The sequence below is a fragment of the Aedes aegypti genome, chromosome 1 (assembly GCF_002204515.2).
Source record: "Aedes aegypti strain LVP_AGWG chromosome 1, AaegL5.0 Primary Assembly, whole genome shotgun sequence".
Lineage (NCBI taxonomy): Eukaryota > Metazoa > Arthropoda > Insecta > Diptera > Culicidae > Aedes > Aedes aegypti.
In genome coordinates, this window is record NC_035107.1 from 129,920,297 (window position 1) to 129,937,247 (window position 16,951).

General features: G+C 40.2%; 1 protein-coding gene across 2 annotated transcripts in view; it reads left to right on the top strand.

Annotated features, from left to right (window-relative positions):
• LOC5576886 (netrin-B) overlaps window positions 1–16,951 on the top strand; it is a 291,349-nt gene that overhangs the window by 249,894 nt on the left and 24,504 nt on the right. For both annotated transcript variants that reach the window (XM_021847737.1, XM_021847730.1), the window contains exons 3-4: window positions 2,533–2,721; window positions 16,409–16,558. In XM_021847737.1, the coding sequence (XP_021703429.1) occupies window positions 2,533–2,721; window positions 16,409–16,558 (339 nt within the window). The remainder of the gene's footprint in view (window positions 1–2,532; window positions 2,722–16,408; window positions 16,559–16,951) is intronic.

The following is a 16,951-nucleotide window of genomic DNA, read 5'->3' on the forward strand; positions in this document are numbered from 1 at the left end:
CTAAATGTTCGGAGGACCATAGTGCGCAGTTTAGCTTAAAGTCCATCTCTGGTACTCGGTCGATGATCAGCTGCCTCTGACATAAGGAACAGACGCTTCAGGTTTGCAGAAGCAAAAGCAAACCAAGAGGAGGTACGGATAGGAGTTACTGGGCAAGAGGCTAAGCACCGCACAAAGGGGTCTATTTTACCTGTAGGAACAGGTACGCGAGGTACCAATGGTACGCCATGCCCAGCCATTTACCGTGTCATTTAGGGAACATGCAAGATATAAATTTAACTTTCAAAATCATCGAATACCTAACTATTCCAAAAAAAAAAATAAATATGCTGGCCTACGATACAAATTTGGATCACAAATCACCCTTTTAAATTTTGTTATTGCAGAGACAATGAAATACTTTTCGTGGAATAAACACATTCAATAATGTACAAAACTAAATGTTCATCCAAAAGATTGTAAAAACGATACGGGTGATGAAATTTCGAACTTTTTTGAGATTTGATTAGCCCTTATGTATATGTTTCCCTGAGTGAGTGATTCTAACCGTTCAAATTTCAATATTATGAAAATAGGGGCAAAATATTTCACGCTTTTTACCATCAATACTTCTAGGCTCCGTGAAGGTACATGGAAATGTAACCAATGCAGTCGTGTATAATCGTCCCATCGATCGATCGTGCCATATCTTTACAAACTGGGCGCAAAAGCAGAATAACTGAAAACCCTTTTTTGGATATGAGCCACAAACGGAGAGGATCGTGCTGTGTTTCTCCTTAGATGTCAACTCTTGTATAATAACACATTGCTTTGGCGCAACGGCCCGACGACGACGACGACATCGAATACGACGACGTGATATCTATCTGGCAGGGCCAGAAGCCCAGCGGCTTGTCGGTGTGGTAAGGCAGCACTAGTTGTTTTTAGTGCGATTTAAAAATGCATAGGCCTGCGGGGAGGAGCATTGTATGCCTACAGGGTATTTAGGGTTGCAAGCTTTAAATAGTGAGAAAAATGTCAGATTTTTCCATCCAAATAACAAATCCTTATTCTTTTTGGCATAACGTCCCAACTGAGAGAGCCTGCTTATCAGTTTAGTGTTCTTATCGGCAATTCCACAATTTATTAACTGAGAGCTTTCATTGCTAATTCACTATTTTTTTCATGAGTATATCTGTAACAAGCCCAAAGATACTCCATACTCTGGGAATTCGAGAAAATTTGTTTTCCGAAAAGATCCTCGATTGGTGGGATGCGAACCCACAACCCTCAGTGTGGTCTTGCTGAATAGGTGCGCGTTTGCCAATACGACTAACTGGGCACCTTATTTACAAATTATTACAATGATTCGTCTGGTTACCCTATCAATGGGAAGGTAAATCGTATGTAAGATAAACTCAACAACTTGATGAAAAAACTGTCAACCGACAAACTTGCAATAAATCGTGATGGTACAACCAAAGTTGGGTATCGAATTAATATCAATAAATTTTTACCTTTTAAGCGGGTAACTCCATCCTTTACTACTGTGGACTGTGACCCGTTTTGAGGTGTACTGTTTTGTACTCCTCGTTGACTGACGCTCGGTTGAGGTTTACGATTGGCTCCCTGGTCAACATTTTCGGGTCAATTGAAACATGAACGCATATTTTATTTCATTTTGCAAACGAAAATCACTTAGAACAATGAGCCTCTCTGCAAACATGGCCATTGTGTGCAAAGCAGAATGCGTAAAGCAAAGCACATGGAAGACGACGTTATGCATGAGAAAATTTCACCTCAGGAAAACATTCTTTCGATTCAAACCAGTTTCCTTCTTTGGGATCATCTTAGCTTACCTTGGTCGCTTCCCACAATCCTTACCGGAGAAGAGGTCGGCTGTCGGCTGTTTCAATCTTGATCACTACCGCTTCCCAAACGTGAACATGGTTGGCTTCTCCAGCTTCCATACAAGATCGCATTCCCCAAGCTGTGCGACGACAAATTGCTGATATCTCTCTCAAAGTGACCTTCGCCGTGAAAGCCATAGCAGACGCAACAATGCCACAGGGGAGAGTGGTTCAAAATGTACTCATGTGGTAAAATGGCCCTTATAACATTTTGACCCCTCTACCAGTGCGTCATTTTTTGCCACAATATTTCAAATGTTTTCAAAACCCCCTTCTGTATTAAGAATTTGTGTCTGGGTTCGATTGCCGGTTGGTCTAGGATCTTTTTGTAATTGAAATTTCCTTGTCTTGTTTGTTGTTGTTTTTTTTTTCTTTTCTGTAAAATACGATTGAGCATAGGTAGGCAATTTTAACCATCCTCTTCTACTCCATCGTCAACGCTGGAAAACGGCTCTCGGGAGAATTGTAATTTTATCACGTGCAATTACCACAAAATCAATCACCTTAAAAGGCTGCACCAGCGGTGCTGATGATGGTTGGGAGCGCAAAAAACCAACCAACCGCAGCCCTTTTTTGGCTGTCAAACCAATAAATAAGCAATTAATTCCAAGCATTTTTCCGATTTTTTTCCCTCTCGTTCCAGCATGCAACTGCAACGGCCATGCACGAAAGTGTCGCTTCAATTTGGACCTGTACAAGCTGTCCGGGCGGGTGTCCGGAGGAGTTTGCATCGATTGCCGGCATGATACAACCGGTCGGCACTGTCACTACTGTCGGGAAGGTTTCTACAAGGATCCCACCAAGTCCATCACGCACAAGAAGGCATGCAAACGTAAGTATTGAGTTGGAATTTATTATTGAATTCATAGTCCCATTGCTATTCGCATGGCAGCGCCCAACAGAAATCATACTCCCTCAAAATGCAAACAAATTTAGATATTTCTTCTTCATGCTTGTATCTAGGGCTCATGCAAGATAAAAATTTAACTATCAAAAATCACATTAAGAGCATTCAAACCAAATGTAACAAATATGCTAAATGTCTGTATCCACTGTATTATATTAAACCAGCTTTTGATCTTCAAACAAATTTTCAAGGATGTGCTATTCTACGCAAACATTAGTCTGCACAATAGCTTTCTTTTCTTCTAATACACCATCTTGATTGGAACATTATTTCTCAATTTTTTACTTTGTCCGGTACTGGGTGATCTCCTCCTAATATTTTGAAGGAGTTTCTATAGAAATCCGTGGCTATCCGGGCCCTGCCAAATTAGGGTACGATGAAAAAATCTTAGTGTTTATCCATGTTGTGGTTCCAGATTTATAGCTGACTAAAAAGTTTTTTTTACTATAATTTCCACATTTGACTCGATGGTTCAGTATTTTTAAATGCTCAACACAAGTGGAAATTGTTAGTTCAACCACAATGTCGTGGCGACCTCATTGAAACAGTCTCGCTCGTTAATTAAATCGCATCGTCAAGTTGCCCTTGCAGACATATTCCAGACGGGTTGTCTCCACCGGCCGCGGCAGCTTGTCTGCTGAAGTGGTTGTTTGTTTCAACTATGTGGATCTAGCATCAGTTGCTTTTGCTGGTGCTGCGAAATACAGTCGATACATTATTTTTCGAACTTTAGTGGTGTAATGTTCTGGAAAAGTCAGAACATTTCAAATCTGTTTAAGGAGAGTTAGCTGTAGTCATACAGTTTGTGGAAGGAATTCTAGGGTACTTGTTTTGAGATTGAGACGTGAGTTCAGCCACTGACATGCAACAATAATTGTGTTGACTGGAACATCTTCGGAATGAACATGGTGTAAACGTTTCAAAAGAATGTTTGTACATACGATTTTTTATAAAATATATAAAGTAAGGTGGGGCAAAAGTTCTACCTTAGTGGTATAATCCAAGTTTCCAGAAATACAATACCAGTTGAAACCAGAGGCGCGTCCATGTTCGACACCATGGGTAGGACAAACGTTGGCAAATATTTTGTGCACAGTGAAGTTAAAAAAAAATTACCCTATGGATTCCGGAACTGAAAATTGAAATTTACTATATTTATCACAATAGCAAAACTTAGAAAACTTTCCGTCTTTACAAAGCTACGACTGAGTACTTTACAGATATGATATAAAAGACCTGTTGCCTGAAAAAAGATACCTGAAAGGAATCAAAAAGAGGCCGAAAAGAGACCAAACAGGAAGCAAGAAAATCCAGGAAATAAGAGTTTGATTTTGATTATGTGTACTATCCGAGCAGATATTTTTCAAATATCTAAGACTTTTTTTGAGAATTCCTCGTGATATTACGACAAATATTTCTGCTCGTATTACTCTATGTATATTTTCGCTATAAATTTTATTAGAAATTATTTAAGGTATATTCAATTATTACTTCGAAAAAAAAAACTTAAGGTACAGTCAACCCTCCATGAGTCGATATTGAAGGGACCATCGACTCTTGGAAATATCGAGTCATGGAACAGCAATGCTATGGAAAGCTGTTTGAAGGGACCATCATAGTAACCATGAAATTTTGTATTTAGTATGGTTCCATGAGTCGATATCGAGTAATGGAACATCGACTCATGGAGGTTTAACTGTATTATTTTCCAAGGAATTTCTCCCCGAATATTCCTTGAAAATTTATCTACGAATTTCGCTCAGGCTGCCTCAAAAATTTAGCCTGGATTTTCCCAAGGAGTAGGGTGCAGAGCTACTTGGGCACTTCCATGATTCACTTTGGCATGGGGGGTTTTTCCCGGCCGAATCGGCTGAAACTTTGCAAAAAGAAGCTCTTTAATACGACGCATATTGTGGCCAAATATGAACTCTGTAGCTTTCAAAAAACCCCACTGCCGAAGTGAATCAAAAGTGCCAAGAATTGGATCCGGCTCCCTACTAGAGAAATGAAGTTTATCCAAAGATTATTTCGTAAATCATAAAAATTCCTACAAAAATTCTTAGAGCCTTTTTTAAAGAAAGTTGAAATTCCTCGAAGATTTTATCTCTAGATTTCCCTGGGACATCCTTCTAGATTCCTGGTCAAAACATCTTCTAAAATTCAATCAATAACTTCTCCAGAATTAAATGGTATAGTACTACATTCGGTTTTTCATTTACATCTCCAGAAATGCCTCAAGATTTTTTTTGGAATTTCCTATGAAATTGTCTTTCAAAATTTATATGTTTTAATATGTTTTCAACTAGATATTTATTTTATGATACCTTCAGCAATTCATCCAACTCTGAAGGTATCCAATTCCAATGAGAATTCTGTTGAAGAATTAGTGAAAACTTCGGTGTCTGGAAAAAAAAAATCTAGGATAGTTCTGGAAAATCAAAATAATACCTGAGGAAATTACTGGAGGCTGAAGTTTTGGAGTTCTCATGGATTTTAAAGAGTTAGTTCTATAGAAATTCTTCTGAAGGTGCTTTGAAAAATCGCTGGAAAAAAATCTGGGAGAATTGGCAAAGAAATCTAAGAGACCCTGAAAGTATTCTAAATAAAATCACTATATTTTCTCAAGCTTTTCTTCGAAGAATTTGAGACGAAATTCTTGAAGAGCCCTGTTGAACCCTATATAGTTCACTGAAGATTTGCAGAGGCTGTAATATTTTTTCATCGGGATTCAATGCAAGCAGAATAAGGAAATAAGAGACTTTAGACACCATTTTGGTTAAAACAGAGACTTTAGAGACCTTCCGCTAAATGAGAAACTTTTAGATACTTGCATTAAAATGGAGACCGAAAAATATCATTGGGATACTGATGAAATCATTTTTCAAGAATTTACTAAGAACTAGTTCCATAAATTTCTACAGCAATTCTGAATCAGCCAAGAACTTCTTGACACTCTGAGAGTTTTGTTGGAGACATTGTTCTGAAAATCGTCAAGAAATTCACAGCAATGCTTTGATAGATTGTATCAAGAGTGATCTTAGATTAATTCATAACGTCTTCCAAAGATTTTTCAAGAATCTTTTGATAATTCAATATGGATATTCAGTAAACTTCTCATGAATTACTTCCAGGAATACTCACGAAATTTTGTCCCAGAACGTGTATAGGGTTGGTCGTTGATATTAAAAAAAAATTCATTGATTAATTCAGAAATGCCATAGAAGATTGCTACATTTTTGTGGGGGTCATGCACAAACCATGTCACGCTTCTCTAAGCATTAACCATGAAAAACCTTATCGTGTCTTTCACTCCTAAAAGGAATAAGTACGACGTTGATCGAGTTTGTATATATATATTTAACAGATGATAAATAGTTTATTTTTTTTTAAGTTTTCTGCTAATCTTGTTTTGAGTCTGTATTTGTTAAATCGTGGGTAGGACAATCGTTTGACTGTCCTACCCAGGTTTTTTTGTGCGTTGTACATGTCCTACCTGTCCTACCCACTTCCCGCGCCACTGGTTGAAACAAAACAAATACCTTACAGTGAACCTTTAAGGTGAAGCGGCGTGTAAGTCAAAGAATCATTAGAATCATCATTGATGTAATAGTAGTAGTGTCGCCTTTCCATGTATATTTTCATAACAAACAAACAAAAAATATAACATTTGTGTTAAGCAATTTTTATGTAAACACATGGGAAATCTAGTAGATTGACGAGTATTGGAAATCAAAATCAACTCTTCAATCGTACATATCAAAAGAAAACATTACAATTGAATGAAGGGCAACGAAATTTCTCTGTTTTTGATTGGATTTATCGCATATTTTCATTATGCATCGGTACGGTTTATGTTTACAAGGGATGACGGTGTTGCCAGGTGATTGGTGAAAGATTTTTCTAGCAATTGTTATATGCTTTTTTTCGGAACATTTGCTGCATATCATAAAAAAAATATCATTTTACAAATAGTTTTCCATCACAAGATCACTGATTTAATAAAATTTGAATGATTTTTGTGATCAATTCACATTAAATGCTATGATTTTACAGATAGCAACTCTGACATCACTGCGCTCAACGATCGCGATGATTGTGCACACACGATAGACGCGCCCCGACGCATCCCGACGCATCGCACTGTGGAGCTTATCAATTATTTTGGGTGGTCCAAATTGATAAACTCTTGGTATGATTTTATGCTTCGTAGAGATGGTTTTTGTAATTTGAGAGAATCGAAAAACAAACAACGTATGAATTTCAAGTTTCTATGCTTTGCCCAACCTATCCGCACTGAAGATTAATACAACAGAAAAAAGTTGGATATTTTAGATTATAAACACAGGCATGTCTCAGTGTGCGGTGGCGGCGTCGATTCGCAGCAAGTGAAAACCACCGCCATAATAGTTTTGAGTGTTGCAGTTGATAAAACTTTATAAATATTTGATTCCCGTTTGAAATGTGTTCCTTTAAGGTAAGTGAATGAAAGATTTGTTTAGTGGAAGTGTAGTGAACGCAATATGAAATCCAAAACACAAATGTTTGCTGCAGAATTACAATGGAAAAGGTAAGCACCTTCTATTTACAAGTGTAGTTGTGTGAGGCAATGAAATGCGGCATAAAATCGGAGATTTTTTTTGAGAATATAAATCTCATGTATATTGTCGCTAAATTGATAATGCTGTACCTGAAAGTGTTGATTAAATATTGAAATACCACCTGAAGCATTTTTCTTCGCATAAATTATCCATTAAATCAGGTGATAAGCAGTTATATTTGAACGATGTTGCAAATACCAATACTATCATAACAATATGTTAATGATTTTGGAAGAAGCCATTTTGTGATGACGCACCAAAAGGCCTTAACATATTGGTTATAATTTTGCTGAACAAGCTTGTGTCAACATAGTTACCCATTTTTAGTTATAATAGTTTCAAATTTGATTGTCTTAAACGAATTTTTGCCCCACCGGTGGGGCAAGAGTTCGAATCAAGTGTGGGGCAAAAGTTCGCTGGCTAAAACACAAAATATCGATACTTTCATGACAGGCATACTTTACACCAGCCGTAAACCTAAGGTGAAGATGAATCGAAGCCAAAACTCAAATTTTCAAGACCACAAATCTTAGGAATCAAACTTCAAGACCACAAATCTGGAGAACCAAACCACCTATTAGTTCTAGTTTCTAGGAAAATTGTAAACATGTATACAACTTCACTACGCACAAAAATACAAGCGACAGAAAAAATGCCATTTTGACATGACCGCGGAAAATCCGGAATATCTCCGGTGTCCGGTGACCAATATGCATGGTCAAGCAAGTTCCTAAAACTAGACTAAATTGGCCGTCGACTGCTTTCGGATGCATCCAATTTCATCAATTTTTCATAAAGTTATAAGCATTTGATTTTAGGCAAAATTTTGACTATCTCAATCATTTTGCCTATCCCCTGCACGCTATGTCCGAACCGGACGATTATAAAAATCGAATGTACATCGGATTTTTTCTCGCTGGAGATCAGTATTTGGTCTATATTTTCATAATCGGAAGGTTTTAAAATATTCTATCGGTGAAATTTTTTACATACATTTTGTATGGGCTGAAATGCGTCGAAAACGAGATTTTCAAGGGATTTAGTAAGAAAAATGGCTAAAAAGTGGAAAAATCAAAATTTCACCGATGGAATATTTTAAAACTTTCCGATTATTAAAATATAACCCAAATACTAAACTCTTGCTAAAAAATCCGATGTACATTCGATTTTTATAATCGTCTGGTTCAGACATAGCGTGCCCTGTACCTCGACAAGTCACAGTCTTTCTTTAATGCAGTTTCATGTTACTGTTCTGTATTTCATAACAGGACTCAACAGCACGTCCATTTGTTTTTTTTGGTGTTCCTTGCATCAAGGAAACGGAAAGAGGACGACGGCAACAGTTTTAATTAAAGGAAATTGGAGCATTTCCGTGACGAATGAAGTGAAGAATAATATTCCAGTGAGCAAGGGAAGAATTATATTCTGCGGAGGCAACAACCCGGAATTATTACGTTTCCGTCCGGTATTGGAACAAATTAGAATTTGTATTACTACAGTACGCAGGATCCATAAGGAGCACAGCACAAACAACTGTCTAAAATATGCAAAAACGTCGCAACAGCAATGCAAGAATCACTGGTGACATGTGACGGGTGCAATGTAGTATTGAAGTGATAATAATTCTTCGAGCTGTTTAGTAGAATACCTTTAAGTAGATGAAAAACCGAATTTAGTACTATATCATTTAATTCCACTAGAGTTTGTATCCTTTGACAGATACACGTATTTCGACCTCAACTGTAAGGCCGTCTTCAGTGTCGTGTACTAGACTCGACTCTAGTACACGACACTGAAGACGGCCTTACAGTTGAGGTCGAAATACGCATATCTGTCAAATGATACAAACTCTAGTGGAATTAAATGGTATAGTACTAATCTGGATTTTATCTACTTAGTATCGAAGTGTTTTTTCAAAAGGGGGAAATCGGCAAACAGACCCCTCAAAAGGTAACTCAGGGAGTGTAAGGTTGCCGCACCACCGACAACCCACTAAACCAGCAAATGCACTACAGAATGCACATACTTTACCTGGCACCGCTTTCAAAGTGGGCTAATAGTACGGTTGCCCCCGTCCCGTTAAAACTTTGGCAAGCCTTCGAGTACGTTCCAAATTCGACACTTTAGCCGGTAGTTATACTTAGTCACAGTTAAACATTTCCTGTCTTGCGCCGATCTGGCTCTGAACACGGCACCTCATGAAGGATCGTGTCAACCCTATCATGGCTCTCCCTGCTTGCAACGATCACCATGGGATTTCGGAGGCGATTACTTACGACGGAGAAAGATAGCGGTTTGGAGGGGGACCCAACAAAATAGAGAACATCTCAGACAATACAGTATTGGAGGTTGAAGCAGCAGAAGGTGAGAACGCAAAAGCGTTCGCTGGAAGCGGGAAGCTACAACGTTGGCCAGTAGCGCAGCAGGAGGCACCAACAAGTAGCATCAGGGCGCTACAAGGGGAGAATTTTAGACTCTTAGGTGGATAAGAATTGCAAAGTCCATCGTGCACACCGAAATTGAGTTGCAGAATTTATCAAGAAGGCCTTACAGGGAATTAAAAGTTGACGGAGGACAAAAAGAGGTCAATGACCTCTACGAGCACATGAAAGACAGGACTGATGTATATCACAAGTTTAGGAATCTACTAACTAGTATACAATCCGCCAAAAACGCTACCGGAAACGAACAGAAAGCGCTAAAATTGAGAGTCGATGCAGCCGAAAAGGCACTACAAAATGCTGAGGAACGAACAGTTGCTGACGCGCCTAAAACCCCTAATGCGTAGTATGCACCTGAAACGCAAAGCGCTCAAGTAAAATTTCTCCTTATTAAAAATTACCAGCTGATCCAGTATGAGCGAAACGTCATTTTTACTTGCGGACTAATAGAGCGGCACATTTTTCCGCAAAGAAAAGTGACAGCTCCATTTGATTTGCACAGCAGACGTTACCGACGTTATGAAATCAGCTCTAATTCTTTGCAGCGTACAGCTCAAGTAATTTCGGTAGCGGAATCATTCCTTGACTGTTTCTTGTCCTATCCTTTTGCACAGTACCGTAATCCGGGGGCAAATTGATCACTGGGGTGAATTTGATCAGGTCGGTACCAAATAGCATTTCCTCTCAAGGATGCTTAATATTTCGTTACCATCAAAGACATGCCATGTTTTCTAGTTTATAGATGTCTTATGATGGTTTTAAACTACCGTAATCCGGGGTAACATTGATCAGCGGGGTAACATTGATCGGGATGACTCATCTTGTTAAACGTTCAAATAAAAATTTATTGATGAAACATTTTCGAACCATGAATGGTGCCTCTCTTTCGTATATTCATAAGCTAATGATAATTAGGATTTTTGCCAAAATTGCGTTTAGTTCATGCGCAAATTTGTCAACTTTTTGAAACAATGATTTCTATCATTTTCACTGAAACTACCGAAAATTCATGTCTCACATGAGTTCTGCAGACGATGTGATCAAGGAAAATGCGGTGCTTACTAAAGCAATGGCACCGCCGAAAACGATTCCGTTGTCAAATCTTTCATAAGTTTATTCAATTAGGCAACATTAACTAATTACTATTACGAATGTAGAATTTCCTGAGGAAATTGCCTACTTTTAGGCGTATTCCGCGGTTCAAGGTGTTTTTAATTTTGAAATAACTCAAAAAGTAAATGACTTGTAAGAGTTTGGTCTTCATATTCGGCTTCAGGGGGCCTAATTTAACTAAGTAACGACATTTTCAATATTAGCGAACGTTGTTTACTTGGGTGATCAATGTTACCCCATATCAGCTGAATCAAAAAATCACTTAAAACAATTATTTGAACTTGTTTAAATCTTTCGAAAAACAAAATAAAGTACATAGTTAGGAGCGGTGGGTGCCAGTACTTGTTTTAAAAATATGGAACTTGTTACATTTGTATTGTGAAATGAAAAATTTAAGAAAAACTAAAAAAAATGATCAATGTTACCCCGGATTACGGTATTTCATTTTTATTACAGTCAGTTTTGCATAGAAATATTCACAGTTTTTGAAGGTGTTAGCAATACTGTTGGAAATGTCGGTACTAAACAATCCGCTGGTGCTAAGCCTGCATGTAAACTTTGAGCATTAAAAATATAGTGTTAGCTTCAGTGTGAACTGCTGAACTCATTTTTGAAACCGTACAGCATTACAAGAATAGTTTTTTGCTCGTAAAATCGTTTATTGTTGAATAACGTGTTTATTTCAAGGGAAATTGCATACATTTAGGCGTATTAGGCAGATTTACAAAGTTTAATTTTGCAATAAAATTATGATATACACTAGTTGTAAGAATTATGACATCATTTTCAGATTCAGGAGACCCAAATTTAGTAGATAGGGTAATTTTACATACTAATATATGTTTCATTATATAGTGATCAATTTCGCCCCAATGAGTCATTTTCAATTTTTGATATTAAAACTAATTTTATGAAATGCTAAATTTTATTTCATTAAAATTCGATTACATAAACTGATAGAGATCAATAAAGTACTGATTTTACCGAAAAAAAAATTTTGACGAAAAAAATTCCAAAGGGAATTTTGGCAAAAAGTTGTGAAAAAGTGATCAATTTGCCCCCGGATTACGGTACTTATGATCAGTGTACCGGCCATAAGGCACAACGAACAGGGTAACTATCTGCTGAACGGAGCAGAAAACGATGAATAATGGCAAACCGCCAGGAGCCAGAAGAACAGAGGAAATAAACACGGCGAGGAAATGAAAAGAAAAAGGAGTGTACGAAGAAAGTGACTAGCCGCCCGCGGCGTGAGTGGTCGAAGGGGGACGCCATACTTGTTAAGGCAAATGGCCAAACCACGTACGTAGTTATTCTTCGTAAGGTCAGAGACCTCACATAGAACGTGGTCAAAGAGGAGAAATGCTCTTCGCGCTGAAAAACGATCCAGTGATCAAGAGCTCGGCCTACCAGGAGTTTATTGCTGAGTCGTTGGTAAACTAGACAAGCGTAAAAGATTTAACTCATGAGGCAGTGGTTGAGTGCATTTATCACGAGTTGCGATCACAGTGCGAGATGTGGCCATAACAATCCGACTTTTGAAAGCGTACGATAGCACACAGTTAGCGAAGATTCAGCTACCAGTGGCCGCAGCCAACAAACTGGTGGAGAAGGAAAATGTGAAAATTGGATAGTCGGTTTGCCTGCTGAGACTCGTCTCTCGAGCCGAGTGGCTACAACAGTGGCAGATCAACTTGAATCATTGGGACACCGTATACCTCAACTGTTGTGGCAGTCAACAATGGAAGCAAAATGCGATGTTGCGATTATAGCTGAGCCGAATCGAATACCGCTCGATAATGCCAACTGGGTGGTGGACAACACTGGAATAGTGGCGGTGCAGGTGATGGGTAGGTTTCCCATCGAAGAAGTAGTTTCTAGCACCAAAAGAGGATTCGTGATCGTAAAAGTCAATGATGTCTACATAGGCAGCTGCTACGCTCCTCCAAAGTGAACGCTCGACGAATTCCAGTACTTATTGGAGGAGACTTCAATGTATGGTTATGGAGTGGAGCAGCAGGGTAACCAATGCCAGAGGTTACAGCCTGTTAGAGGCCCTGACAAAGCTAGATCTCCAACTGTGCAATGAAGGTACCATTAGCTCATTTATGAAAAACGGGCGAGATGTAGCCCATTGCTGGCGGGCAACATGAACTGGAGGGTAAGTGAGGAGTATAGCCGTAACAATCACCAGGCAATCCGCTATTCCATTGGCCGACGAGACTGCGTGGCAACGCCGAAAAACACGACTATCGTGCAACAGTGGAAGACGAAGGCCTTCGACGAGGACCACTTCGTGTAGGCAAAGATATTGCGGAGCTCGATGCGGTGCAGCTGACAAGGACGATGGTCAGGGCGTGTGGCATAATAATGTCAAGAAAATGAAAGCCAACAAACAACCGGCGTCCCGTATACTGGTGAAACGAGGCACTCTGCACTCTTCACGCAACTTTTCTTAAAGCCTGAAGACGATATCATAGAGCGAGACACGAGGAAGTTCGAGAACAGCATACAATTGCGTTCCAGCAAGCCAGAGTGGTTTTCAAACGTGAAATTAAGCTGATCAAGTTTTACTACTTCAAAGAGCTGTGCCGAGTAGCTGATGCTAATCCTTGAGGGAATGCCTACCGAGTAATAATGGCGAAAATCAAGGGCCCGTCGACGCCGGTCGAAACGTGTTATATAGGCCAATATGTTTACTGGATACACTCGGTAAACTCTTGGGACGGGTTAGAGCGAGAACGGACTATTAGAAAGGCAGCTTGGACTCCGTAAAGGAAGGTCGACGGTGGACGCAATTCGGACGATTCTGGTGTGAAGGGGCTGGGATAGCATTCAAACGAAAGCTTAGAAAGGATCGTTACTGTGCCATAGTCACGATAGATGTGCAGAAAGCGAGTTCAACTACGCCAGCTGGGAGGCCATTGCCACAGCGCTGCACAGAATGCGAGATCCCGACTACTTGTGCCAGGTTTTGAAGAGGTACTTCCACAACTGAATACTGAGGTATGAAACCGACGCCGTCCCGAAGAAGTTAAGAATAACGGCTGAAGTCCCACAAGGTTACCGGGTCAAACGCTGTGGAATGCGATGTACGACGGAGTCCTATTGCTAGAGCTACCCAAAGGGGTCGAGATCGTCGGTTTCACCAATGACGTCGTCCTAACGGTAATAGGTGAGATGCAGGTGGTAGTGGAATTGCTGGCAACGCAGGCAATTGGTCTGGTCGAAGATTGGATAGAGGGAGTCAAGCTGAAGATAGCACACCACAAAACGGAGGTGCTACTAGTTAACAACTGCAAAGCAGTCATGCACGGCGAGATCACTGTCGGGGGGCATGCCATAGCATCGCAGCAAACGCTTAAATGCCTGGGCGCAATGCTAGACGTTCGGTTGAACTTCAACAGCCACGTCGATTATGCATGCGAGAAGGTGGTGAAGGCGAGCAATGCGCTTACAAGAATTGTGCGCGTATCGATCTATACCGTCGGAGGCGGCATGCGTAATCACTAAAACGATCACGATCTGCATCATCCTGTCCGAAAAAATCAACTGCTATCACCAAAGAGAAACCAGACAGGCGAGGAAGTACGCCACAATTTGTTCGCTGGTAGAAGAGGCAGCAAGAATAGGATGCCTCCGAGAAAGGAAGGTGAACCCACTGGCTCATCATGAATTGATCGGCCTAGGTGAACAGGGATCACGGAGAAATGAACTTCCACCTGACACAGTTCTTGTCAGCTCATGGCTGCTTCAAGCAGCATCTGTATCTATTCGGCCATGCGTCCTCATCATACTGTGTTGAGTGTAAGGAGATTGAAGAAACGCAAGAACATTTTGTCTTCGACAGTCTGAGGTTCAACATAGTACAAAACCCCAGCAACACACATGTTAAAATTGTGTATTATCAACTGGTATATGCCCAAAACTAGTCATATATCAGTTGATAATATAACATTATAACATGTGTGTTGCTCGGGAACATGGTGGCGGCTGCTTTAGGTGAGTACTTCAGCGTAGAAGATGTGCTACATGGAATGATGAGCAATCCCGATCTTTGGAATATGATGACCATGTTGGTGGTGCAAATAATGTCTGGCTTATAGCGCAACTTGCAAGCAGAGCAGCGAAAAGAGAAGCAGAAAGCAGCGCTTGAAGTCCGGTCGGTCGGAATCGTCAAACCGAACTCGGCACTCGATTGCACTCTGTTGATGAAAGCAGATCATCGGACGTGATCAGAGTAGGCTAGATTCTCCTAGACCGTGAAAAACGAGCGTAACGTAGTATCGTTAATAAGTAGTCGAGGCAGCTGGAAACCGGAAGTCACCCTCCTACCGGAATTACCGAACCGACCACCACCGAGTCAGAGTAGGCTAGATCCTTCACCGGGACTAGCTGAGTAGATCACGAAATAGCACTGGCAAATGGTCGTCGGGGTCCCTGTGAACTGGAAGTTTCCCTCCACCGGAATCCACTAGCTCAGTAAATCGCGAAGCAGCACCGGCAAATGACCGTCGGGGCACCTGTGAACTGGAAGCTTCTTTCCACCGGAATTGCAGGGCCAAAGACAAGGAAGATCTTCCACTGCCAGGGAAATCTTCGTCGGAGTAGAATAGATCCACCGCTGGGGGCTATTCTGAGTAAAACGAGCGTATCACCGGCTTGAGTCGTCGGATCGTCAGTAAACTGGAAGTCATCCCTCAACCGGAATCACGACACCGACCTCGGCATCCAACAGGTCCGCCCGTATTAGAGTAATAGAATCAAGCAACACACACACAGCAGCAGGCCCCAAAATGTGAGTGATGTTTAGGAGACAAATTGCAGCCAGAGCAAATAGAGCAAGAGGTGACGAAAAGGCGTAGAAGCATCTGCAAGCCCTCAGCTCCCTGAAGTAATACCATGAGCTAGTTCCAGGGGGACATCGGAGCCCAAGCCAAATATAGATGACGTGGTACAGAATTATTTTCCTTTTTTTCTCTGTTACCACACTCGAGACGTGCTTCCGCAATAAACCGTTGAGTGAGAACCACAGAGCCTGAACACCATAAGCTCCCCAGATAGCCGGGATAGGTGAAAGATTCTAGCTTTGCTAGAACTGCGAAAACTTTATTAAAAACAAGAGCTAGGAAAGTTTTCTTCTATTCAGAATCGACTACGGAAATTTCGTTTGCTCAAAATTGCCCTGAGTTAATTTAACCTTTCTGAGACTATAAGTTTGTTCAATACATCATACATTATATATTAAAATTATTGTTTGTTAACATCGACGCGGTAACAAAACTCTATTGAAATTGGATTAAACAAATTATGTTGTTCAATTTTTAGAAGGCCTCTCTGCTTGATTTCAAAAGTTTCGAATTGATGATATTTTAAAGCATAACCATTTTGAATTTGTTTTCCATATATAAAATTTGGCATAACTGTTAATCCTATTTCTCTATTTCCTTCTATTGCCAGCTTGCGATTGCCACCCGATTGGATCATCCGGGAAAAACTGTAACCACACTTCCGGTCAGTGCACTTGCAAGGAGGGCGTGACGGGCCTAACTTGTAACCGATGTGCCCGAGGCTACCAGCAAAGCCGATCCCATATCGCTCCATGCATCAGTAAGTACGGCTTATGCTACATATCCATCTACCATACCATACCGTCCACGCGCGCCGTCACCATTATATCAGCAACACGTCACATCCCAACATCCACCGTGCCCGCCCGTGATGCATCAAAGAAAGGGTTCGCTGACCTTATCACTCAACCGATGACGCCGCCACGCTATGTACAAAGGGGGTTATTATGCAACTTTTATGACCTTAGATTTTCTAAGCTTTCATAACAAGTTGCTCTTGATCATAACAAACAAGCTAGAGGGAACCACAAAAGATTCTACCTTAGATTTTTGAGAAATCGTGTTTTGAAGTTTTGTATAGTTACTCATAGAAAATAATACGACTTAACAATAATATAAACGGTAAAGGTGATAATAACTACCGAAAAATTAA